General features: G+C 36.1%; 1 protein-coding gene across 2 annotated transcripts in view; it reads right to left on the bottom strand.

The window, feature by feature from the left end:
* Positions 1 to 27422, bottom strand: part of DNAH8 (dynein axonemal heavy chain 8) — a 399591-nt gene that overhangs the window by 73483 nt on the left and 298686 nt on the right. For both annotated transcript variants that reach the window (XM_044672126.1, XM_044672127.1), the window contains exons 64-71: positions 19632 to 19735; positions 18675 to 18851; positions 17737 to 17904; positions 17064 to 17279; positions 15067 to 15204; positions 14314 to 14441; positions 10766 to 10937; positions 8043 to 8198 (exon numbers count right to left, since the gene is read on the bottom strand). In XM_044672126.1, the coding sequence (XP_044528061.1) occupies positions 8043 to 8198; positions 10766 to 10937; positions 14314 to 14441; positions 15067 to 15204; positions 17064 to 17279; positions 17737 to 17904; positions 18675 to 18851; positions 19632 to 19735 (1259 nt within the window). The remainder of the gene's footprint in view (positions 1 to 8042; positions 8199 to 10765; positions 10938 to 14313; positions 14442 to 15066; positions 15205 to 17063; positions 17280 to 17736; positions 17905 to 18674; positions 18852 to 19631; positions 19736 to 27422) is intronic.

Raw genomic sequence — 27422 nt, 5'->3', positions numbered from 1 at the left:
TTCAACAGGCTGAGATATAGATGATTATTAATAGTAGCACCATCATTATTATTACTCTTCAGAGATAGGTGACACTGAACAAATACACAGATAGGGAAAGGTAGGAAGAGACTGGGGAATAGATAGTTTGGTTGGAAGGATGAAGAGTAATATAAAATGAGATTGGAAAAGGTAGGTTGGAACCAGGTTGTGGAAGGTCTTGAATGTCATACTGGGTTTGTACCTTAACTGGCAAGCATGATGGATTGTGCTACCAAAAGTTTTTTAATGGGAAGTGATACAATCATACTTGTTCATCTGGTAAGAATGGAAAAGGTCAGGGTAAGAGGTGAGAGATATTGTGGTGGTAGAATTTATTTTATTTTATTTAACAATTTATAGTACATGGCAAATGATTGGGTTTAGGAGGTGAAATGGAGAAAATAACAATGATAATAATTAGCATTATTGCTTCAAGTTACTCTGTAAATATTATCTCATTTGATTCTCACATATCCTAGAAGGTATGTGCTATTATTCTTCCCATTTTACAGATGAGGAAAAGAGGCAGTCTGAAAGTAAGTAACTTGTCTAGGGTTATACAGCTAGTAAGGGTTTGAGACTAGATTTGAACTCAGGTCTTTCTGATTCCAGATCTAGCACTATTTCACCACATAGCTGACCTGAAGAAAAGATTATTCTTAGTTTTTGAGATTGGGTGTAATGGAGATTTCTGGTGTCATCATCTGGAATAGGGAAATTGGGAGAGGGAAAGTTTGAGGGGAGGATGATGAATTTAATTTTTAATTTGAGGAGATAATCAAACATTATCCATTTTCTACTCCTAATCATTCGCTTTCCCAAGGTTCTTTTTCTTTTCCTACTCTGTATCTTCTCTCTTGGTGATCTTACCCCATAGGTACAATTATCATCTTTATGCATGTCATTTCCAGAGCTTTCTAGAGACTATTTCTAGAGTCCAGAGCTGAACACATATTGTTGATTAGTCATATCTGATTCTTCCTGACCCCTTCCTATGGCATATTTGTGCCTTCTGTCCCCCACTAGCTTCTGAAGTCTGTCCAAGCCCCTCTATGTCTGTTGCTTCCTTGATACTATCTGTCTCATCCTCTGCAGTCCCTTTCTCAATCTTTCCCAATACCAGGGTGTTTTCCAGTGATTTGTCTTCTCATTATGTGGCCAAAGTATTAAAGCTTCAGCTCCAGTATTTGTCCTTCCAATGAATAGTCTAAATTAATTTCTTTAAGTATTGACTAATTTGAAATCCTTGCTGCCCAAGGGACTCTCAAAGTTTTCTCTAGCACACTAGTTGGAAAACATTAATTCTGAGGTGCTAAACTTTCCTTATAGTCCAACTCTCACAATCATATATTACCACTGGAAAAACCATAGTTCTGACTATATGAACCTTAGTCAACAAGGTAATGTCTCTGTTTTTTTAAGTATCTTGTTCAAAGAGCAAGTGTCTTTTAATTTCATGGTTGCGATCTCTGTCTGCAGTGATCTTTGAGCCCAAGAATGTAATATCTGACCTTGATTCCATTTTTTCTCCCTCTATTTCCCAGGAAGTGATGGGACCAGTTGCCATGATCTGAGTTTTTTTTATATTAAGCTTTAAATCAGCTTTTACACTCTCCTCTTTCATCCACATCAAGAGGCTCCTAACAATTTCTTCACTTTCTGCCATCAAAGTGGTATTTTCTACATATCTGAGATTGTTGATATTTCTCCCAGAAACCTTAATGATGACTTTTGATTCATCCAATCTGGCATTTTGCAAGATATAGTCTGAATATAAGTTAAATAAATAAGATTATATAGCTTTGTCATACTCCTTTCCCAATCTTAAGTCAACCAGTTGATCTATGTTCAATTCTAACTGTTGCTTCTTGACCCACATACAAGTTCCTCAGAAGACAAATTAATATGATTTGACACTCTCATCTTTTTGAGAACTTGCCACATTTCACTGTGATCCTTACAGTCAAAGACTTTAGTGTGGTCCATGAAACAGTAGCTTTTCTAGCACTCCCTTTCTTTCTTCATAATCCAATGAATGCTGTCTCTGTTTCCTCTGCCTCTTCAAAAGCCAACTTGTTCTGGTAATTCTTGGTTTACGTACTGCTTAAGCCTAGCTTGCAGAAATCTTAAGCTTAACCTTGCCAGCTTTTGAAATGAGTACAATTGTTTATTAATTTGAACATTATTTAGCATTACCCTTCTGGGATATAAACTGATCATTTCCATTCCAGTGGTCATTGCCAAGTTTTCCAAATTTGCTGATATATTGAACTAAGCATTTTAACAGCATCATCTTTCATGATTTTAAATGGCTTAGGTGGAATTCTATCAACCTCACTAGCTTTACTGTTAGCAATGCCTACTAAAGCCTACTTGATTTCATTCTCCAGGATGTATGGCTCTGGATCAATAACCAGACCATTATGGTTACCAGCAATGTTAAGATCTTTCTTTTATTGCTCTTCTTTATGATTCTTGCCACCTTTTCTTAATCTCTTTTACTTCTGTTAAGTCTCTACCATTTCTGTCTTTCATCACACTCAATTTTGCATGTAACATTCCCTTGACAGCTCTAATTTTATTGAAGAGCTCTTTTGTCTTTCCTGTTCTATTGTTTTCTTCTCTTCCTTTGAAATGCTCATTTAAGAAAACCTTATCTCTCCTTGCTACTCAGAGATTCTGCATTCAATTGGACACAACTTTCCCTTTCTCCTTTTCCCTTTTCTTTTTTCTTCAGCTATTTGTAAAACCTTATCAGACAGTCATTTTGTTTTCTTGATCTTCTTTTAATTTGGGATGTTATTTGTTGCTTCCTCCTACATAATACTGTGAACCTCTGTCCATAGTTCTTCAGGTCCTCTATCAGATCTAATTCCTTAAATCTATTCTCACATATGACATAGAGATGTCATATTCATAGGGATGCTATGGATCATACCCATATGGTCTGACGGTTTTCCTTATTTTTTCAACTGAAACCTAAATTTTGTAACAAGAAACTTATGATCTAGGCCATGGTCAGCTCCAGGTCTTCTTTGACTTTGGTTTCAAAGTATATAATCAATCTGATTTGATATTGACCATCTGGTGATATGTATGTTTAGAGTCACCTTTAGATAGTTGAAAAAGAGTGTTTGCTCTGGCCTTTGAATTATCTGGACAAAACTTATTTAGTCTCTGCCCTGCTTCATTTTGTACTCCCAGGCCATAACTTTGGTATTCCAATCTCCTATGATGAATGCTTTTTTTGGATGTTATTTCTAAAAAATGTTGTACAATTTGAGAGAGTTGAGTAAATATGGCTTCTTGGGTATTAGTGGTTGGTGCACAAACTTGTATTACTGTGATGTTAAACAGTTTCCCTAATTAGACTCAAACAGAGAATCATTCTGTCATTTTCGTGTTTATATCCCAGTATGATTTTCTCACCCTTTTACTGATTATGAGGGCTATTCCATTTCTTCTGAGGGTTTCTTGCTTATAGTAGTAGTCTATGTAATGATCACTTGAATTAAATCCACCCAATCTGCCCATTTAAGTTCACTGACACCCAAGTCAATGTTTAAACAGGTCATCTCCTGTTTGATCACATCAAGCTTACTTGACAAAGATACTGGATTGATTTGTCATTTCTTTCTCCACTGGATCACCTTTTATCTGAATTCTCCTATGACATTTCTGTCTTGGGTAAACCTGCATGTCATAGCTTATAGTTCCATTGAGCTACACAAGCCCCTTCACTATGACAAGGCAGTGATCCAGGAGGGTGAATATATGTTAAGCCTTACTTTTGCTCCTGAACACCAGTCTGAGTTTGAAATGTCTCTAGTTAGAGATGTCCAATAGGCAGCTGGAGATACAGGATATTTTCAAATAAGGCATCTCAAACTCAATCTTTCTGCAAATGGATTTTATCTCCAAATCTATTCCTCCTTCAAAATTACCTATTTTTATTAAGAACAGAACAATACTTCCAGTCCATCTTTGTCATTTTCACCTCTTATTTCTCCCCTCCTATCCAAGTCTATTTAATTCTATCTTTACAACATATTGTATCTTTCATCTATCTCCTCTCTTTTCACAAAGCCACCACTCTAGAGTAAGCTTTGTTCACCTCTCACCTTAACTTCTGAAGGCATCTTTTAATTGGATTCCCAGCTCACAGCTACCTTCTAAATTCCATTCTACACACAGCTGGCAAAGAGATATTCCCTCAAACATAGGTTTTAACTGGTAACATAAGACCATTTTTTATATAAAGTCATTCAATGCCTTGACCAAGATGCTTCAGTGACTCTCTGTTGCCTCTAGAATAACACAGAAAACTTCATGATTTGGCATCAGTCTAACTTTCCAGACTTTTAAAAAAATCATCTCCTTCAAGTCCTCAATGTACCAATTAAACTGTCCATCCTGGCATTCTATCTCCTGTCTTTCTATAGGCTGCCGGCCACTGTCCCCACACCTGGAATCTTCTCCTTTCTTGACTTCCACCTCTTATAATACATGTCCTTCTTTAAGAATTGCTGAATTAGAAAAAACTAAAAAACAGCATAAGAACATAGATCTAAACATAAAAGGGACTTGAGAGTAGAACAAATTGTTCGTTTTTACAGATAAGGAAATGGAGATCCATGGAAGTTGTTATTAGTCCATGGTCATATATATAGTTAGCTGCAGAGGCAGGGCTTGAACCCAGGCCCTCTGATCCCTGAACCAAAATTCTTCCTGCTAGATCATGCTATGTCCACATATCCCTTCCTGTTTTCTCTAGTTTTCAGTGTTCTCTCTGTCTCTTAAATAATCATGTACCTGCTAATGTAGAAATATGGTACCCCTCCAGGAGGATGTAAATGACTTGAGGTCACACTCTGTATGTGTGTGTGTGTGTGTGTGTGTGTGTGTGCGCGTGTGCGTGCGCATGTGTGTCTTTTTATACCCAGCACCTAGAGGGAGAGAAGCAGACCAATAATCATGATGGGAATGAAGAACTGAGAGGCATAAGGTGTGGGAGAGGAAGGAAAGTAGCGTGTGGTCAGAGAGTAAAATTTCTAAGTTTAGAATCCTGGAGATAAGGCACATATGAATGATGATGAGGCCAAATACATGCTTTTCCCAGTATAGGTATGATAAAGAAGACAAAAGGAGTTAAGGAGTATTTGGAACTGATAGGACATGATGTTAACAGGGTTATCTGTGTGGCCACTGGATTTCCAGAGGGTAACAGAAGGGATGCAATGAAGATGGTAAGTTAGGTCCTGAAGTCAGGAAGGAGAAAGAGTATCCCAAACACTGGCAGATCAGGAGAGGACATTATAATCAGATAACATGATCTTCAGAGGAAAAGTGTTGAATGATGGTAGCAAAAGCAGAGGTTGGAAGTGCCAAATGGGCAGTGAGCAATGAGGTACCTGCTGACTTCTTTCTAGCTTTGTGAATTGAGGGCATGACAGAAGAAAGGGGGTGGTGTAGAAAAAGTGGTAGGAGGTGGAACAAGTGCATAAGCAAGAGATAAAGGGACATATATTTACAAGAGAACAGGGATTCCAAAGGGATTGGTGGAAAGTATGGCTTAGGGCAAGGGATAAGACTAAAATGGATGAGGAGAAGAGAATGGTAAGAGTATCAGATATAAAGGGCAGCCAGGTGGCACAGTGGATAGAGCACTAGGCCTTGAGTAGGGAGGACCTCGGTTCAAATATGGCTTCAGACACCTCCTAGCTTTGTGACACTGGCCAAGTCACTTAACCCTATTTCTCCAGTCCTTGCCCTTCTGTTTTAGAGTTGTTACTAGGTCATAAGGTAAAAGTTTTGGGGAAAAAGACAATCAGATATAAAGGGGCAATTTTGGACAGCAGTCAATAGGAAGGTTGAAGAACAAAATAACATTGAAAATGACCAGTTGGGCCTGACCCAAAGCCCATATTGCTTTGTGTTCTCTCTCTTAGAATGGTTTAAAGGACAGAAACTATCTTGGTAGAACTAAGTGGTACCCTTAGGTGAGAAGACTTATTGGTCCTCATACCTTGTAAAAAAGCAGCTAGTGAACCTGTGTTTCCAATAAATGGATGACGCACTTATTTTTCTGAATTCTGTTGCCTAGAAAAATCTAGCCCTTATATATTATTATATCCTAGAATATAATTGTTCCCCATATTATGTTATGCAGAAATAGTAAAGGCCAAATAAGAGGAAGACTATATTTCTTTTCATAGCACATGCTAATAATTTTTATGGTATGATTGTGGGAGCATGTGGTCTGAAGTGAGACCATGACTCCTTTTCCACTGACTAGGCACCACTGCCTCAAGTGATCTGAATGAGGTGATACGACAGACACTATTCCCTCTAGTGAGACAGCAGCACCAGGTCATTCAACTCCAACCACTGGCCTCCATACTGAGAATTCTGGTTGATCAAGTTAGCTGTACTGGGAATCCTGGGGCCTGGAGGAGACTGTGGCTTCAAACTCTGTCTGTTTGCCACTATTAAACACCTGACATCTATGTGTCTAAGTCAGTCAGTTAACAAATATTATTAAGTGCCTACTATGTGCCAGGCACTGTGCTAAGCAGGGAAGATACAGAGAAGGGAAAAGACAGTCCTTGTGCTCAAAGAGCTGAGTTAAATAGGATGGGGAAGGAGTGTATAAGAAGAGTGGAAAGGTAGGAAAGGGGCAGGTTATAAAGGCTTTGAATGCCCAACAGAGCATTTTGTATTTGATCCTGGAGGCAAGAGGGAGCCACTGGAGTTTACTGGGTAGGCTGGGCAGAGGGAAGGAATCTGACATGGTCACCCTGAGTTTTGAGATCACTTTGATAGCTGAATGGATGATGTGCTGTGTCTCAAGGGATATCTGTTGAATCAGGAAAGAACCATTGTTGGTTAGGCCAGCAAAGGCATTTATACAAGTGTGATGGCTACCTGCAGTTACATAAACTTCTTGAGGAATGAATTACAAACATTACTAACTTACCTTTAAAAATTCAAAGCCCTGTTACATGAGAATTAGAACCCAGAATGACTGGGGCATTAGAGAGATGATCGGAGATCAGGCCAATCCTTACCAGCTTTTTGGGACAGCTAGATGTAGGTGATAGGAGTGTTGAAGGCAGAATCATGAAGACCTGAGTTCAAATATGGCCTCAGACTCTTACTAATTTTGTGATTCCAGGCAAACTCTCCCAGTCCCATTTTCCTTATCCAAAAACAAAGATAATAATACTACCTACTTCACGGGAATATTATGAGAAACAAACGAAATAATATATGCAAAGCACTATGTAAGCCTTATGATACTATACAAATAAATACATATCGTGATTATTATTGTTACCTAGAACATACTGAGGTCGATATCAGTTTTATTCTTTGCAAAAAGCCAGCTAACTGAATTTTTTCTTAACATATCTCCTCTGATTTCTTCACTTACTCTTCATTATCTTCTTAAATGTCATCACACTGGGAAGGGTCTAGATTGGATATTAACACTGTGAAAATTGAGGTGACCAAGGAAGAAGAAATACTATTCAGAGAAAGACAGAATTCAATTGCTGGCTCCCATTGTGGCTATTCTGGAATGAAGAGGTAGGAATTCCCATTCTTTTTTGAAAAGAAAAAAGCCCTGCTGGCCATTGTATCTCTTGGCTCTTATCCCTCTTAGGTGGAGGCACTGTTATGGTCTCTCCTTCCTGGGAAATCAGGTAAGAGCAAGAATCTAGGAATGCATTTTATTCTGCTGTCCAGTTGTACCAACAAGTTCTTTGTGCCTCAGTTTCCTCTACAGGCTCTATAAATCAGGATGAATAAATTTATTCTTTTCCTAGAATTATGTTAAGTATCAAATGAAATGATGTGTATGTACCTAAAAACCTGTAAAGTACTACATGAATGTAATGCCAAGAAAAGATATACCATCTGAGTGCTTGGAACTGCTGAGACTGGCAGATCTATGGCAGGTATATTTAATAGAAAGTTCAGATTATTGGGAAAAATCAACATTCCATTCTCTTGAACCCTACCTGTAATTCAAAATCTTTTTCTTTTGATTTAATCCAAGTTTTGCCTTGAGTTTGTGGGTCTATCAGCAGTGGATATCGGGTTGCCTTAGTTACAATGATACCATTTTGAATTGAGAGGTCATCTCCAGGCAGTCCCTGTAGTCCCCATTCACCAATCTAAATCAGAGAAAACAGAACATTATCTCAGAATTCAATAGTTAGTTTTAACTGGATCAAATTACTAGAGTACATGGATAAAACTGTAAAATTGGTGCTAGCAATAAAAAAGCACTATCAATTTTAAAGGTTTTTTTTAAAAAGCAAAATAGTCCAATGGATTTTCTCTCTTCTAAACTATATATGTTTTGCACTTTGAAAAAAATCAATCTGTAAATTTAAATGGAAAAATATTAATTTTTCCAAAAATAGTAATTTCAAGATCATTCTCTCAAATACTTCAGACTAAAACTTATCTTTCCCTAGAGTGTTATCACAGACTGTTAAAGAAGGCATTGTAGGATGATGATGGCAATATCTTTATCTCATGGCAAAATGAAAGAAATTGAATTGAGCCTGATCTTCCTAGTAGAAAAGCTTCCTCCTTGAAGGAGAGTTTCTTCTTGTTCTGAGGGTTTCATTTACTTTTTCAAGTTAGTAAGGGACTAGCTGACATATTATGAGTATATCACTTCTAAGAATAGATTAATTCCTGAAAATCTGTTGACAAAACAAATCTCTAGAAGTGAAACAATCTCCCACAGGCTTCCAGGTTTTTTGTTCCCATTTTATGCATGCAAGACTGGTCAAGAGATGGAAGACAGATGGAGTTCTTCCTTGCAATAAGTATCAGGATGGGCCAGATGAGATAAGCCTGAGATGTCTGGAAGATCATACAGTACTTTATCATCTAGTAAAAGCTAGGTATTAGAACACTGGAGTGAGATCAGGGTAGAGATGGAAGACAGATGGAGCTCTTTGCTGCAATAAGTAGCACAATGGGCCAGATGTGATAAGCCTGGAAGATCATACAGTACTTTATCATCTAGCAAAAGCTAGGTATTGGAACACTGGAATGAGATCAGAGTTTAATTATTCAAAGTGTTAGTCAATAGACCAAACCAACTTTCAAATCCAGGGTATTTTGTCTCTAAGTTGGGGCAAAAACTCAAAGAAGTTACAAATGGTAGGCAACTGGCCAAGGTCTAGGCAGGCAGCTAATTAGTATCTTGGAGGTCCAGCAAAAGGCCTTAGGAATAAAAATTCAGTGGCCCTAATTATAGGAGTAGGAAATTTAGTCCACAGTGTTTCAATAACAGGTTTACAAGGCAGGGAGAGTATATAACTCTGGAGGGCCAAGATCAGAACAGGACCCACGTCAAGACAGGTTTGATGCTAAGCTGGCCAGTTATTGACCTGGGCTTCTCATGTTCATCTAGTCTAGTGACAGGATTGTTCTCAGAGTCAGGAAACGAAGCTAAACCTATGGGGGAAAGGCACAATCTGTAAAAGTCAAAGAATGCAGGAGCAGGAAACAAAGCATTTAATTACATCTTATGCTTTCCTCTGGCTCCCCACCAAATAAAAGAAATGTTGGTATAGGAATTGTGACAGGCTAACTGATTTTTTTTCAAGGAAACTGCAGAGAGATTGATGATGATGATGATGATGTAGAAATAGAAAACAGTTTGCTCAACTTATTGTATGCCATTTGCTTTTCAATACCTATGACAGCAGGTAGGAGGTGCCTTTGCCTTTGGACAAGACCACCAAGATTTTGCTCCAGGGATATAGGGAGAAGACCAATGCAAGGTGAGGGAGTTAGGACTACTCCTAGCATATAGTGCTTCTCTTCTTGCTCAAGCTGTGTTGTTGATGGAAGAAACTACTAGAGAATTCTTAAGGTACCTGAATTACATTGACAGGCTATTTAACTCTGTATGCTACTGGAAAATCCCACTTGTTTTTACCCAATTCTTAGCTGGGAGCAATTGACAGATGGTCCTCTGGGAGATTTAGTCCCTAGTATGAAATTCTCAAGGGAAGGGTGATGACAAGTTGGGAAGGGAACAGATATAAAATATTTTGTAGCATTAGATTCACCAGGATTTAGAAACTGATTCAATAAGGGGGACGAAGATGAGTAGAGAGTTGAGGAAAAATTCTAGGGATGTGAATATAAATGACTGAAAGAATGGGGTGGTGCCTTGATAGAGCTAGGCACTGGGAATTTGAATACAATGAATTATACAGTCTTAATTCTCAAGTTTATTTTCCAACTGGGAGGCAAGTATATATATATATATATATAAGTACAGATATATATGTGCATATATAAGTACATACAGAATAAATACGAAAAGACAAATAAGTACAATTAAGTTAAGTACCAGCTAGCCAATAAGGAGGGAAGACACTTGCATTTGAGGTCATGAAACACTTGAAATAGAAGATGTTTGAGCTGTTTCTTGAGGATGAGATGAAGACAAGAAAAAAAGGCATTACAAGTAAGGAGATGGCCTATGTCATAGGCAAAGCCATGAAGATGGGGAGATAGTAATATTTGCATTGTCTACCTCAAGGTTGTTTGGAAGATCAAATAATATGATGTATGTAAAGTACTTTATAAAGTAACAAAGGATTATAAATTAGTATAAGTTATTATTTTATTCTTAATTCTATGATAAGATAAAAACCTAAGAAATAAACTGAAATCCAAAAGAGATGATTAGGATACTAAAACTTACTGTTGGAGGATCCACCAACATGGAAATCAGGTTTAAGTTTTCAGTGAATGGAATTTTCCGAATTCTCATCTCAACTTCCCACTGTTCTTTAAGCAAAAAGGTCCTAAAGCTCTGATTGAAAGGACCAAGGTAGGATAGGAAACCAGTACACAGCAACACGTCTCCTACAAGTCTATGTAGAAAAATCATATGTATAAAAACATGACGCTAAATTGGATTATGTAGATTAAAGGAAACACAAAGCTATACAATGAATGCAGAGGTCCCTCCTATCAAAGATATTCTTCTATATTTATTATTCGAGTATATTTACTTATTTAAAATTTGTATTGCTATCTTTTGTTTTTCTGCCACCTTCATTTCTGAATATATTCCACCTCATCCCCCATCTTCCTAGGAAAAGAATGGAAGGAAGGAAGAAAAAGAAAGAAAGGAAGAAAGAAAGAAAGAAAGAAAGAAAGACCGAAAGAAGGAAAGAAAGAAAGAGAGAGAAAAAGAGAGAAAGAAAGAAAGAAAAAGAAATGAGGGAGGGAGGGAGGAATGAATGAATGAATGAAGGAAGGAAGGAAGGAAGGAAGGAAGGAAGGAAGGAAGAAAGGAAGGAAGGAAGGAAGAAGCAGTTGAGTAGTTTACCAACACATCAACTGAGTTGCAAAGGCTTTCAGTATATAGACCTGGTTTCCTATCTCTCCAATGAAGGGAAGGAATTACATTTTTTTTCAGTTCTTCCTGAGGAAAAATCAATTATCATAATTTAATTTCACAGGATTTTTTCAGTTGTTTTTCTTCCCATTTATATTGTTGTAGTCAATGTGTATATTATTTTCTTTGTTTCATTTATCCTGATTTGATCACTTTATTTGGAATCAGTTCTTGTGTCTTCCTCTGCTTTTCTGAACTTTTTATAAGCATTGTTTCTTATTATGTAATACCATTACATTCAAGTATCACAATTTGTTTAGATATTCTCCAATCAATAAAAATTTATCATTTCAGTCCTTTACTGACACAAAATATTATGTTGTAAACGTTCTCATGCCTATTAGGCCTTTCTGTTGTTGACCTTCTCGGAATATATGTCCATCAGGAGGATCTCTTGTTCAAAGGGAATGGTTACTTTAGTTACTTCTAAACTACTTTTCAGAATGGTTGGACCAATTCAGACTCTGTCAACAGTACGTTAGTGTGAGTGTCTTCGCACAACTCCTTCAACATGGACTATTTGCATCTTATGTCATTCTTTATCAACTTACTAAATGTAATATGAAATTTCAGAAATGTTTTGATTTACCTTTCTCTTATAAGTGACTTTAAAGCAATCTTTCATATAGGTTATAGGTTTCAAAGGGTAAATAATTAATAGTAAGCATGTTTGTCCATATCTTTAAATGGAATGGGGAATGATGATTTGTCTTATGTATTTGTGTCTGTACTATATATGTAAATGTGTGTATACATCTACATTTATTTTATATATTGGTACTTATAAGAGATTGATAAAAAAAAGAGGTTTTTTCCCAATTGACAGTTTCCCTTCTGATTCTTTTTTTTTTTTTTTTTTTTATCCTGGGACTCCATTCTAGGAGCATAGGGCCACAACCAGTAGGCAACGGGTCACACAGTCGCTCAGGGTCACCCAGCTGGGAAGTGTCTGAGCCTGGATTTGAACCTAGGACCTTTCATCTCTAGGCCTGGCTCTCAATCCACTGAGCTACCCAGCTGCCCCTACTCTAGGTTGCAGTTTCTTTAGCAGATGTAGTTTTTACAGGGTGGGGTTGCTAGCCCCATGCCCAACCCTCCTCCTTTTTCATCCTGGCTAGGGACCGTCCTTGGCCCAGGAGTGGTAAGGGTGGGCAATAGGGGTCAAATGACTTGCCCAAGGTCACACAGCTGGAAGTTCCGAGGCCGGACTTGAACCTAGGACCTCCAGTCTCTAGGCCTGGCTCTCAATCCACTGAGCCACCCAGCTGCCCCTCCTGATTCTAGTTATATTAAATTTGTTAATACAAAAGCTTTATTTATTTATGTTTTAGTTTTTGAGGCTACCTTTCTTCTTCATGTGGTTAAGAATCATATCCTTAGTCATATTTGTGAAATAAAGTTATCTAGTTATCTTCTATTTTTTTAAATGGTGTGATCTTTAGTATTCAGGTTGAGGATCCATTTTGAACTGATTGTGGTAGATGTTTTAAGGAGTTTAAAATAAAATTTTTACCAAAATGCTTTTTAGTCTTTTCAGCAGTTCCTGTCAAATGATTTTTCCCTAACAATTTATATTTTGAGGTTAAATTAACTCAATTTAATAAGCATTTGCTAAGCACCTATTATATGCCAAGTACTGGGTTAGGCTCTGAGAAAATAAAGACAAAAAGGAAACAGTGCCTACTTAAAGTAATTTACATTTTACTTTATATTTTGTACTTCTATCAAGGCAGAAGCTCTGTCCCAATCCATGTATATTCAAGTGCATAATATATTGCTGGTGCTCATTGAAGACCACTATGCAAAAGGGTAGAGAGGGACAGAATAAAAGGAGACAGAAGCATCATGGACTATTTCCAGCTCTAGGCTATGGATTATTGTATATCTGTTCCAATGGTCCTGATTAGACAAATGTAGAACTGGTTCAAGTTGAAAATTAGATTCTATATGCTTGCCATTCCTTCTCTTTGCCCTCCTCTGTTCTGAATCTTTTTAGGTTCCTAATTCCTTAACTTAGTGTCCATGGAATCCCAATGGTTTAATTTCAGGGAAGTTCATTAACTTAGATAGGAAAAATATAACATCTTTATTTTCACATCCCTCTAAATGAAATTTAGCACTTTGAATTATATTTTTTTAAAAATTCTAAGAAGGAATCCATGGTTCTTTTTCACTTTTTTATTTGAGATCTCTTCCATAAAATGGCTAATATGTAAAATAATATTTTGTATGATTGCACATGTAAAATTTTTATCAGTTTACTGTCTTAGGGCAGGTGGGGGAGGTATGGGAAGGAGGGAGAGAAGAAATGAGGGAAAGAATTGCAATTAAAAATTTCTTTAATGAATATTAAAATTATTTTATATGTAATGGGGAAATAAGATATTATTTAAAAATAAAATGAAATGAGGGTTATAAGAGCAAAAAAAAAGTACATAGGCTTCAACAGATTCCCAAAGGGGTCTATGACTCAAAAAATGTTAACTCCTGATTAACATTGAACCACTTCTCTTCTTTCCTTTTCTCTTTTTCCTCTCAGTTTTTTGGAAACATTACTATATATCAACACTGATGTTTCTTCTAAGCACAAAGACCATAAGTGGCCAAAAGACCATTACGAATGATCATCAGTATAGATGTGTGACTTAGAGAAAGGACCTAACTACATAGATGATTCATAATAGAAAGAAAAGTATTTTCATGTGGACTGCTCATATGAATCAGGGCAAAAGTGAAATTAACCCCCAAAAGCATATCAAGAGAAAAGATATAGTATGTCTTGAAAAGAGCTATTTGTCTGATGCTTTTGTTCCTACAAAAAAAGAGCAAGACGTCAAAATATCTACCTGTTAATCTGAGCTTTGAATTCTTTGCTTTGCTGAGTCCATCTGACTTTTTCACCACTCAGTCCATCAATAAGGGTTGATGCAGCCTGCATTTTATTCCGACATGTTTCTGCATCATTCAATAAATCCTAAATCCAGTAATAGATAAGGTCTTAAGAAAGCTTCAAATAGGGTTAATCAAACACCTATCACATTTATTTTTACATGAGGTTCATAGAGACTTCAATTATAAAATAGCCCTAAAACTGGGTATGTTAACTAACATTTTACATCCCGAATTCTATTTTCTTCACTGGTTCACATATTTTATATTTGCCTCCATGAAAGTTCAAGGAAAGCAGTTTTATGAAGGAGAATCAGACATGCACATAAGTAAAGGCAGTACTTAAACATTTGTTTTCGGTATTTTCAACATTAGGCTCAAAATGAATACAATGTAATTTTTACAAAAATTAGTTTTGGATAAAAAGATATTTCATTCATTCATGTTTACTGTATGTTCAGGTAACTATCAGGAATTTGAAGATTCTCTCTTAAAGCAATATACTTATATTTAAAAACTGTTTTAGGTCTTGATCTATGTAGTCACAACTACTGGACATTTACTATTATGTATTTTCCTACAAGACCTATCACTTTGTTTTGGAACATTTGATTTTTATTCAGGTAAAATGATAAATACAGTGTGATAACTGAACTTGATTTCATTATGTGGTCCTACTGTCATAAACTCGCATATAAAGTTTAACTTACCATTTTCTCATTCATGGCTTCATCAAATTTTGCTTGAACTTTATCTAACTCAGCTTGCTTTTCATCTAGCAATGCCTGGGCCTTCCCTAACTCAGCATTAGCCACTGCCAAGCGTCCTTCTTGCTTTGCCAAATTAGCCTTTCAATAAAGAATAAATGATTAGTATTATTGAATAGCTGTTAGTGTTCAATATTCACTATTAACTATTTCAATGCATGAAATTGTTAGGAAAATTAGAATAGGAGAGGAAAAGGACCTGAGAGATAATCTAATGTAACTTCATTTTACAAAAGAAAGAAACAGGAACCAATGGAGATGAAATGTCTATCTAAGGTCACAAGGCAGGGCAAGAATAAAGTTATTTTAATTTTGTTTCAGACATGACAGTATGTTGCCTCAGCTATTTTATTAGTGAAACCACATTTTATGACCTATAAGAATACTTTAAAGAATACTTAAAATTTCACTATTTTAGGTGCATATAGGAGCATAATATTGAATTAAAATTATACCTATATCTATTTCAAGTTTTTTATTTTTCAAATTAATAAATATATTTAAGTACCTACTATTGGTCAAGGCATTGGAGATAAAAAAAAAAAGGACAGTCAGACTCTGTCCTTAGGAAGTTTGTAATCCAAGAGTGGGGTGAGACATGTCCATAAGGGATTATTATAAAAGTAGAAATGGAACTCTATGATTTTAGGACCAAATACTCTACCTACCTCACCACCTAGCTTCCTCCCCAGAAAAGCCACCCTGGTCAGACTCCTTTATGCCAGTTAGAGACTGGTAGGATGAGAAACGGGAACAGGCAAAGATTTTTATCAATTACTTCATGATATAGCCCAAGTGATAGCTTAATTAGACTCCAGCAAGTCCTTTGTGGTACCCAGGGATGGTACCCTATGAAGTTTGGAAGTGGCCATATGCTAACAAAGTAAGAGTCATCAAAGAAAAAACCAAAAACCTCCGACACTATTGCAGTTACTGACTGCTGAGGGATTGCTGACAGTGAGGTATGTTCTCTTACATACAAATTGGGAGTTCTTGGCTTTGGAGTGGGCTTTCACTGATGAGCTCCAAGATTTTATATAGAGAGTTCAATTTCTAGCATAGAGAGACATTAATCTACTGACATATTTTGACCAACACTAAATTGGAAGCTGCCTGTCAAAGATGTGTATTACTATGGCTAACTGATTTTGGCATGTACTTACCGGCTAGGGAAGGCTAATTCAGATGCTCCTGCTCTGTCTAGTACAGCTGAAGGGAATTATATGCTAAGCTATGATGTTTACAGTGCACATTACCAGATGCCCGAGTTTACCCTGTGTAATTTATAAACATTGCACATTTTCTCTGTGTTCATCCAATTGCATATTACGATCTGAAAACTAAAACATCCTTTATCCACTTTTTTTGGGTTCATTTTGGTCCAGTTCTTAAGTACTGGGGGTGGAAATGGTATGTGTTATATGCCAACTACCCTCCAAGTGAAAAATTTGCAGTGCCTATAAACTACACAGAGTACATTTATATTAACAATAGAGGAGTAAAAATAATGAATAAATTTAATTGATTTAAATTGGAATACACTCTACCCTTCCTCAAATGTCCCTTTGCCGCTGAAGGAAAATAAAAATCATCATTGCATCTGAGAACAATTACTAATTCTCATATTGGCAATTAAATGATAGTGCAATTTGAAAAATTCTTCTAGAATGTTATTTTGTCTTTAGTGGACAAGAGGACTAAATGCTTCTCTCTCAACAGTCTAACTTGCACTCTCCCTGAGGTCAGGGACACTCAGCGTGGTTAAAAGATGAAGTAAAGGGGCTAAAAAAAAATAAGAGGGAATGAAAAAAGGAATGCAGACTTTTAAACAGAGATAACTGCACCTATTAATTTGGACTGAGCCCCACTCTTTTAAGGTGAGAGATATAGAAGATTTATTTTATTGAACTTTAATTTACTGTGTGGGGAAAACCTTTTACCTTCAGAGGCAACACCTCCTTGTTAATTCCAAAAAAAGTTGCCATAGCAAGGGTCCAAGACAGCAAACCAGCAACATTACCGCAGACCTTTTTACCATTCTCAAGAGTATAATCATCCATATTAAAATATGGCTGTAATAGCTCCACTGTCTCTTCATTAATAGTGTCCTTTGGGAACTGCTGGAGGCTGTATAAGAATCCAGCCGCACTCATCAACTGCAAAAAGAGATCATATTTATACTTTGAGGAAAACAGGTCTTCCCCCCCACCCCCAATACTGTTTTTACTCTTAATTTAAACATATTTCTTTCAAAAACTCTGGCTCCAAGTAGATTAATTCAGAGACACTGTGTCAATGGCAACCTTTGATTCTCTCTTCAGTTTCCATGAGGAGGAAGAAGAAAAAGAAAAATACCTTTCCATTCTCCTGATTAATGCCACTCCCCAAGCATGTAACAGCAAAGCACATATTCCTAAGTAGAGGCAGTGCTAAGGTGAAGGCTGGGGACCCAGGCCAAGGCCTGGGGACCTGGCAAAGGATGGAACAGAACCAACAATGCGCTGTTATTTCTAGGTGAACCACCTCTTCTGGTACACTGAAGTGGATGCTGGATGAACCTAAACTAGACAATTCAGAGCTTCTATCTCCAGGGAGTTTATGCATTTTACTCACTTTCAAAGACTCTGCCCAGGATGGTTTACAGCAAGGCTTTTCAGGATCCATTGTGACAGGATCAATCTTCTTTTGGAATAATAACAGACAACAATCCATGATTCTCATGATAAGATGAGGAGGCTTCGCAAGCTTCCTAACAGTGGCAATATCATTTGGTTTGATAGTCTATATTTGGTGTTTAAAAAGAATGATTATTTTAAAACCATTTCAAAGATTCTTTGAAGTGATTTTTACTAACTCCTAGGATCATAAAACTTGAAAGGACCATAGACTGTGTGCCCAGGCATTATCCTAAATCTCTGTGACCCCTCTGGCACAGGATCTCTTTTCAGAGGTTTGAACCAATGAATCATCATTATTTAATTATCTTCAATGTATGCTGATGGGGCAACTTAACAGCTTATCAAGGAACTCATCTTGTCAAGAGAATGTTATACCTTGTTAAATGGATATAATAAATGTCAGAATACATCCCTCACTAGTGGGGGGAATAAGTCCCCCAAAAAGCCTGGGCACTGCACTACATAATCTTGAAAAAAATCATCTAATGAATTACCTTCTTTTTAGACTGAAGTACACTTAAGCTAACCTAGACAACGAAAATCTAACTATTGGAGTCTAAGAAGCCTTCATTGCCAAGAAATAGCTAACTGAAATCCTTCACGTGATATTTTAATTCACTGTATTTTTGTCCCTATTTTCATAGAAGTTTGATTTATGAACATGAAAATAATGAGCTACATAAGATCAAGAACTTTTTAAAGCTTAATTTGTAATTGAGAGAATTAAATCAATGAAAATGCATTTCAACCTATGCTGCAAATCACACTAAGAATTCAATTTTGTTTCCTGAATGAGAAAAATCTCATGGTTAACTTCATGATGAGACAATCTTATTAATTGGAACTTTTGTTAAAGTCAATATATTTGCTTACATTCAGGGCTGCTTCTGCCTCTTCTAAAGCTGGCTTGGCTGCCTCTAGCTTGGTCTCAGCCTTCACTTTCTCAGAATCAATTTCATCTACAATTTTTTGGGCTTTGTCTTTCACCTCCTGAACTTCATTTTTCACCTTGGCTGATGCTTGGGCACTTACAGTGACTTCCGCTAGCACCTGTGAAATTGTGAAACAATAAAAGAATGGAAACCATGTATGGAAGAATAGTGAGGGACTATTTACCTCTTATAGAAGATAGCTGGATCTGAAAATGAATAATATCCTTAAGGGAGAAGCTGGGGCATCAGGTATAATATAATGAGAGATGGCTAAAGTGGGAAAGAAGAGGATAATCAGCACAAAGGACAATGAACTTAACTGAGAAGAAGTAGACAGAGAGGTAAGAAGAAAACCTTAGAGGGGTCAAGAAGCTCTGTCTTGCTTGATATTTTTTTATCAGTGACTTGGTTGGAAGAAGGCTTGCAAGTCAAGTTGGCAGACAACATGAATATGGGATGTATTGATATTACTTTGGACAACAGAATCCACATCATTAAAGATCTTGACACAAGTTAGAATTATGAGTTTAAACTAATATGAAGAGTTTAAAAGGAATAGATTTCTAAATTTCTAAAAATGTCAACTCTATATACATAAGATGTGGGAGACCTAGTCTTTAGGCTAGGAGAACCTAAGATATCTTTAGATTTTATCTGGGTAGTGGCAACTGTAAGCATATAAGAAAAAAGAGCTTATAGGTCTAGTCTAGAGGAAAATATGACATATTTAAGATTACACATCGATTTAAATAAAAATACTTAAGAGATCTTCATGAACAGATTTTTTTCTAGAATTCTATCACCAGGACTGCATTTATCCATTATCTGTGTTTCATAATTTGGGTATTTTGATTTGTTAGCAACACAATCACAACAGCTATCATATCAGTTAACTCACTTCATCTGCTTTTACAGAAGCCACTGCTAATTCCTTCTCCTTTACTGCAAGATCCAATGATAGATGAGCAACAGATTCACTTGCCTCCATCAACTTATTTAGCCCTAGGAAAATAATGTAGGTAATTTATATACAATGCTTACCTGCACACACACACATATGAATAAAATTGTTGGACCTATGATCTATTTATTTATTTAAGCCCTTAACTTCTGTGTATTGGCTCCTTGATGGAAGAGCGGCAAGGGTGGGCAATGGGGGTCAAGTGACTTTCCCAGGGTCACACAGCTGGGAAGTGTCTGAGGCCGGATTTGAACCTAGGACCTCCCATCTCTAGGCCTGGCTTCAATCCACTGAGCTACCCAGCTGCCCCCAGGATCTATGATTTATGTATGAAAACTTAAAAGCCAAACGAATGTTTAATGACAAGAAAGGATTATAACAGGTGAAAGATAAATCATCAGATAATTATCCCCCATTCTGTTATTGAGCCATTTCAGCTGTATCCAACTCTTTGTGATCTCATTTTAGGGTTTTCTTGGCAAAAAATACTGTAGTTTGTCATTTTCTTCTCCTTCCAAGTTTTAAAGATGAGAAAATGATGACAGAGTAAAATGACGGTCACAGAACCAGTAAGTGTCTGTGTCTGGATTCATGAAATGAGTTTTCCTGATTCCAAGGCCAGCACTCTATTAACTGTGCCACTTAGCTCTCCCAAATACTTTCTCCCATTCTACTCTAACCTGTTTTCAAGTTAAGCTGTAATCTCAGATTATTTAGACAAGAGTCTGTGAACCAAAGGCTCATCATGGAATACCAAATGAAATGCCTTCTGAAAAAAATGAATTAAGCTTTGTGACTTTTTGAGAACCTCAAAGACCCAAAATGTCTAATCATCCTTCCTTACATTCTTCTTGGGTCAATTAAAGACACCTTGAAGGGCTAAGGGTTTCTCATTCATTTCATTACTTGTTGCCCCAGTGAATCCTCAGCAATATAGCCTCATATTGTATTTGGTTGATGTGCTTGCTTGATCATAAATGTGCAGGAAGGAGGATTTTTATGACTTAAAATTAAAAAAAATTTAAGTTCAAAGATATTTTATTTTCTCAATTATGTGTAATAATAATTTTCAACATACATTTTCGAAAATTATAAGATCCACCTGTCTCCTTCCATCTCCCCACTCAGAGATGGCAAGCAATTTGATCTAGGCAATACATGTATTATCATGCAAAACACACTTCCATATTGGTCATTGTTGTAAGAGCACACTCACATAAAACCAAAACCTCAAAATAAAACTTTAAATTCACTAATGTGAAAAATAGTATGTATTGATCCATATCCATTCAACTTAATAGTTCCTTCTTTGGAGGTGAATAGCATTTACTGTCATAAGTCTTTCAAGGCTGCCCCAGATCATTGCATTGCTGAGTAGCCAAGTTTTCACAGATAATCATCGTCCAATATTGCTATTACTGTGTACAATGTTCTCCCAATTCTGCTTATTTCACTCTGCATTAGTTCCTGCACATCTTTCCAACTTTTTCTGAAATCATCTTGCGTATCATTTCTTATAGCACAATAGTATTCCATCACCATCATATACCACAATTTGTTCGGCCATTCCCCATTTGATGGACATCCCCTCAATTTCCAATTCTTTGGCACCACAAAAAGAGCTGTTATAAATATTTTTGTACAAGTAGGTACGTCCCCTTTTTTCCTTATCTCTCTGAGATACAGACCCACTAGTGGTATTACAAGATCAAAGGGTATGCACACAACTTAAGTTTTCCAACATTATAAAAATGAACAATTTTGACAATTGTTGAAATAATTTTCATTTATAATTGAGGGAAATCTAAAATTCTAATGCTTAAACATATATACATATGTGACTATAAAAGCCTACTCATTTCTATACGGTATAAATGTAAAAATTAGGTTAATTTAGTAGGGGTTAAAAAAGATATATTTTTGCTGGTTTTATAATCAAACATGATACTAATATAGCCACCAGGGGGTACTGCTAACCAATGCAATACAGGACTCCACTAAGGGCTGAGCTCCCTTAGAACAGGTTCCTTTCCTTCTGTTAAGGAAACTTCCAACACCAGAGGGCATTTTAAGGCAATGGGCAAGCAGGAAAAGGAACCCTTCTTTTATGAATGTCAAGAATCAAGATAGTCACTTAGATATGTCTACCTGGAAAGGAAAGGAAAAAAAACTATCTTTACAAAACATTCATTCTGTTTTATTCAATTAATTTTTTTTTAAACCCTTAACTTCTGTGTATTGACTTATAGATGGAAGAGTGGTAGGGGTAGGCAATGGGGGTCAAGTGACTTGCCCAGGGTCACACAGCTGGGAAGTGTCTGAGGTCGGATTTGAACCTAGCACCTCCTGTCTCTAGGCCTGGCTCTCAATCCACTGAGCTATCCAGCTGCCCCCATATTCAATTAATTTTTAAAAAATCTGTTCAAGCTAATTATCTTTCTAGATTTTTATCTTTGTGTTTTAGAGTTTGTAATTTAAATGGTACTGTGGTTAAAATCAGAAAGTTTATAACTGTTAACACAGAAGTGTGAGTTAAGTGATAAAGGAAAAGTTTTTTTTAAAAAATCTTTTAAAAGTTAATACTTTAAATAAATGCTTAATCAAGTTCAAGTACCACAAATACTAATTATCATTAAACTATAATTATTCTAAGAATAGAAAATAATTTTGCCTTTTTAGAACCAAACTGGCAGGTAAATGATTTTCTTTCTTCTTTGATTCAATGACTATGATTTGATGATGAATATTGCTTCTTCCCCTTTCTCATTCTGTATGACCTTTGTCCAGTCCTCAGTCCTGCTCAGGAGACCTTCCTTGCCTACTGGGGCCCTATCTCTAGGTTTCAAGCTATTGTTTAGGTAACTGTGGTTCATGTAGGCTTCCATCAGTTTCCTCTTATTTTTGGTACATGACCCAGCCTACTTCTTTTTCTGGTCATACAAATATGCCATGTCTTCTCTGCAAATCTTTGTAATACATTGAAGCATACGTTCACCTACCATTGATATCTTTGTTGTGGTTGGCTAATTTGAAAATCTAATTCTAATTCAATTTTTAAAAATTCATTAAAAATTTAAGAAATGTTAAAAAATGTATTAAGCACCTGCTATATGCCTGAACACTGTGCTAGGCATTGGAGAGAGAAACAATTAAATGTCCTTCTATTCTATCAAACCAAAGTCTTTAATGATTGAAGGGTGTTAAAGGGAAAGGTTTGTAGCTTTGGAGATTGAGGAGAGATTCGGTGGAGAGAAAGAAAGGAGTAACATCACAGGGACATGCTTGACCCTGAGGAGAGTTCCATTGTTCAATTTTCAAAGTGAGCATTTACACCTCAGAAATCCTCAGGGCTTGATTTGTTGTTTTGTTGTCTGGACTTAAAAAAGAGTTAATAAGGGAGATTAAACTTAAAAGTGTGCATGTATACATTCCCTACCTCTCTCTCAAGTTGTTATTTATATATTTATTTATATTTAAACATATTTATTTATACTTCTAGCAGTTCTCTTGGGGTAGCAAAGAACTAAAAACTGAAGAGATGCCCATGAACTATAAGAATGGCTTAAACGAGTTGTGGCGTATGACTGTGATGGAATACTACTGCCCCACAAAAACTGACAAGCTGGTTAATTTTGGCAAAATATGAAAAGATTTACACGAAATTGTGAAGAGTGGAGTGAGCAACCAAAATAACATTACATACAGCAACAGGAATATTTTTTGAAGAAGACATGGCCTTGTCTACCTCCAGAGAAAAAACTGATAAATAAAAACATAATTTTATATATACATATTTCTTTTTGTCAAATGATGCTTTCTCTATTGGGAGGGGAGTTAACTGGGTTTATTAATTAACAGATAAATAAATTAAAAGTAAAATAAAATTAAATGCTTATAGGTAAAAAACCCATTTCCCAGAATCCTATTGTACTACTCTGAACATTGCTTGAATTAAGCAGTTGTTCAGTAGAGGATTCAGGGAATGAAGTCATCATAAGACTGGAGGCCTGGTGACAGGAGGCTAATAATAATGATAACTGGCATTTATCTAGTGTTTTAAAGTTTGCAAAGTGCTATACATCCATTATATCGTTTAAGCCCCATTCCTAATTAAGGAGATTGTACATTCCAGGAGTAGGAGATGGCCAAATACAAAGGGACAGGAAATGGAATGCTGTGTGAGAAAAGTCAGCTTGCTCATTGTTAAAATGGAACTAATAATATTATTTACTTCACAGTGTTGTTATGAGAATAAAACAAGATAATGTGTCAAATGCTTTGCCAACCTTAAAATTCTATATAAATGCTAGCTAATATTATTCCTACAGTGCCTTCTTAGGTGCTCAGTAAAGATCTGCTATATGTGAAGGAAAACATTGAATGTATGGCAAAATAACTGGCTAACGGACTGATTTATTTTTTAGCTGGTGCTTTTAGAATCATATAGACATATACAGACTAAAAGAAGATGAGAAATGGGACAAAGGAAAGGAACTTTATTCCATGCCACCATCTACTCCATTACTATTTTAGATCAGAGAATAGGTTAGGAAGGAACCAGTTCAAAATGGTCGTTTTTATATTTCTATATCTGAAAGTATAAATATATACATAGATATCAGAGGGTTGTTGAGCAAAGTTATTTCTGTTGTTGCAGCTTTCAAGGAATGCGATGTAATTTTGACGTATGCAAAGGAGCTGCCTTGTTGGATTAAAACCTTTAAGTTTGTGTTTTTCTGTCCCAAATAAAAATACTTATTTGTGGCCAATAATCACAGTTGGATTGTATTCTTTAAACCTTTTAGTCAATTGTGTGACTATAAAGCTAGGATCTGTAATAGGATATTATTTGTGAAGGCCTGTCTGCTCCCTCTCATACCTTTATCAAGGATGCCTTTGCCATAGATTTTTATCATCATCAATAATAATAACTTATATATGTGTGTATATATATAACCCTCACTTTACAGAAGAGGAAATTGAGATAAACAGAGGTAAGGTTCAATCCAAGGATCAATCAGCTGGTAAGCAATGGAGGCCAATTTTGAACTCAGTTCTTCCTGATTCTAGGCCCAGTGATCTGTCCACTGTGACACCTTAGCTGCCCCAAGATCGTAGAGACAGGAAACCAGATAGCTGAGATGGTAGTTAGTGATGTTTTCTTGGTAACTTCTTGATGGTAATAAAGTTCATGGTTTTTTTCCTCAAGTGTTCCTAATTGATATCCTTCTCACAGCTATTTTAAAAAGTGATCCCTCAACATTCTTTATATTTTACCATTTCCATAGTACTCTCCTTTGTAAATATGTGGTCTAGAAGAGGCATAGCACCTTTGGGTGTTTTTGTCTGTGTTGGTTGTTGTTAGTTAGCAGTACATCAAGGACTGTGACAACAGAGACCAAATATTCTGCAGTAATTGACAGAGAGAAGACTGTGGTAGAAATCTTTGTAGGTCTTTTCCATCTTTTGTCCTTTCAGATTCACCCTTAAATGCCCTTTGGGTGATGTGGCTTAGATTTTTTTTTTTTTTTTTTACCAAGCTTTCTATAAAATAGTTTTTCCTTGTATTACTTCTTGCTGTTTTATGAGATGACATCTGCTCTTAATCTAAAATCTTTTCTTTCCAGTAGTTTTAAAAAATAAGTTTATAGTCTAAACTGGTGTTGCTTTGTCTACATAGTGTTGCCTCTTTATTAATCAATCTAACAATCAATAAGCATTTATTAAGCATCTTCTATGTGCCAGGCACTGTGCTAGGAGCTGAGGATTCAAAATCAAAAAAGGTTTATTAGTTGAGGTGGTCAGCAGGCATTTTCTGGTCTCAGTTAATCATTATAATTGCTAAACAGTTGTTAAAATTCTTTTCTTTTATTAATAGAATTTATTTCCAGGTATCTGAGTCCCTCCCCACCCACACCATAGAAGGCATCATCTGGCAAACAGATATGTATGTATAAAGTCTTTCATGTTTCCACTTCTTGGTTCATTCTCTGGAGGTGAACATTCACAAGTTATTCTTCAAATATTAAATCTGTAACTGCATATAATATTTTGATTCTACTCATTTTACTCTTGATTATCATGAGTTCTTTTCTAAGTTTTTAAAAATTCATTCATTCATCAGTTCTTATGGCACAATAGTATTCCATCATAATAATGAACCAAAGTTTGTTTAGTCATTTCCCAACTTGTGTATATCCCCTCAATTTCCCATTCCCTACTACCACAAAGAGAGCTGCTATAAATATTTTGGAACATATAGATTCTTTTCCATTTTCCTTGATCTCTTTGAGAAATAGGCCCAGCAATGGTATTACTGAGTCTAAGAATACACACAATTTTAGAGCTCTCTAGATAGAATTCCGAATTGTTTTCTAAAATATCTGGATTGGTTTATAGTTCCACCAACAGTGTACTAGTGTCCTCACTTTTCCACATCCGCTCCAACATTGTCAATCTGATGAGCATGAGATACTTCAAAATCATTTGGTTTGCATTTCCCTAATCAGTAGTAATTTAAAGTATTTTTTCCATATACACAGGTATATATGGCTTTGATTTCTTTATTCAAAAACAGTCCATTCATATCTTTTGCCCATTTATCAACTGGAGGATGGCTATTTTTTAAACCCTTTCCTTGTGTGTTTTTCCTCACCTATTTCTTCAATACTGTGTCTTACTGATTCTAAGGCAGAAGAGTAGTATGTGCTAGGTTAAGTGACTTGCCCAGGGTTACACAGCTTGGAGCGTCTGTGCCCAAATTTGAACCCAGGACCTCCTCTATTGGCATCACGCTTATTCCCATAAATTTGACAAAGTTCTCTCTATATTTTAGATATGAGATCTCTATCCAAGTCTATGAAAATTTTTTCTCCAATTTTCTGCCTTTCTTCTAATTTTTGCAACATTTGTTTTATTGTACAAACCTTTTTAATTTAATGTATTAAAAATTATCCATTTTACATCTTATAATGCTCTCCTTTCTCTTGTTGAATAATAAATTCTTCTCTTATCCATAAATCTTATAGGTAATATGTTCCCTTTTCTTCTAATTTGCTTATATCTTCTTTTATGTCTAGATAATGTATCCATTTTGATCCTATCTTAGTGAATGGTATAGGATTGTTCTATATGTAGTTTCTACCAAACTACTTTCCAAATGTCCCAGCAGTATTTTTCAAATAGTGATTTCTTATTCCAATAGTCTTGGTCTATACATTTGTCAAGTATAAGATTATTATAACCTTCTATGACTGTTTGTTCTATGTTTGTTCTGTTCTACCAATTTACCTGTCTATTTTTTAAAACATTTTTTAATATTCATTTTTAACCTGTTTACATACTTTATACTCCTACTTTCCCCTTCACCCCCTGCTCTCCCCCCACCCATGGCCGATGCGCATTTCCACTAGTTTTGTCATGTGTCCTTGATCAAGACCAATTTCTAAATTGTTGGTAGTTGCATTGGTGTGGTCGTTTCGGGTCTACATCCCCAGTCATGTCCGCCTCAGCCCCTGCATTCAAGCATTTGTTTATCTTCTATGTTTCCTCTCCTTCAGTCCTTCCTCTGAATGTGGGTAGCATCTTTACCATAAATCCCTCAGAATTGTCCTGGGTCATTGCATTGCTGCTGGTACAGAGGTCCATTACATTCGATTTTACCACAGTATATCAGTCTCTGTGTACAATGTTCTTCTGGCTCTGCTCCTTTCGCTCTGCATCAGTTCC

This window comes from Gracilinanus agilis, chromosome 4 (assembly GCF_016433145.1).
Source record: "Gracilinanus agilis isolate LMUSP501 chromosome 4, AgileGrace, whole genome shotgun sequence".
In the NCBI taxonomy this organism is placed as follows: Eukaryota; Metazoa; Chordata; class Mammalia; order Didelphimorphia; family Didelphidae; genus Gracilinanus; species Gracilinanus agilis.
Note: the sequence above shows the minus strand (reverse complement) of the source record. Positions and strands in the feature narration are given on the sequence as shown.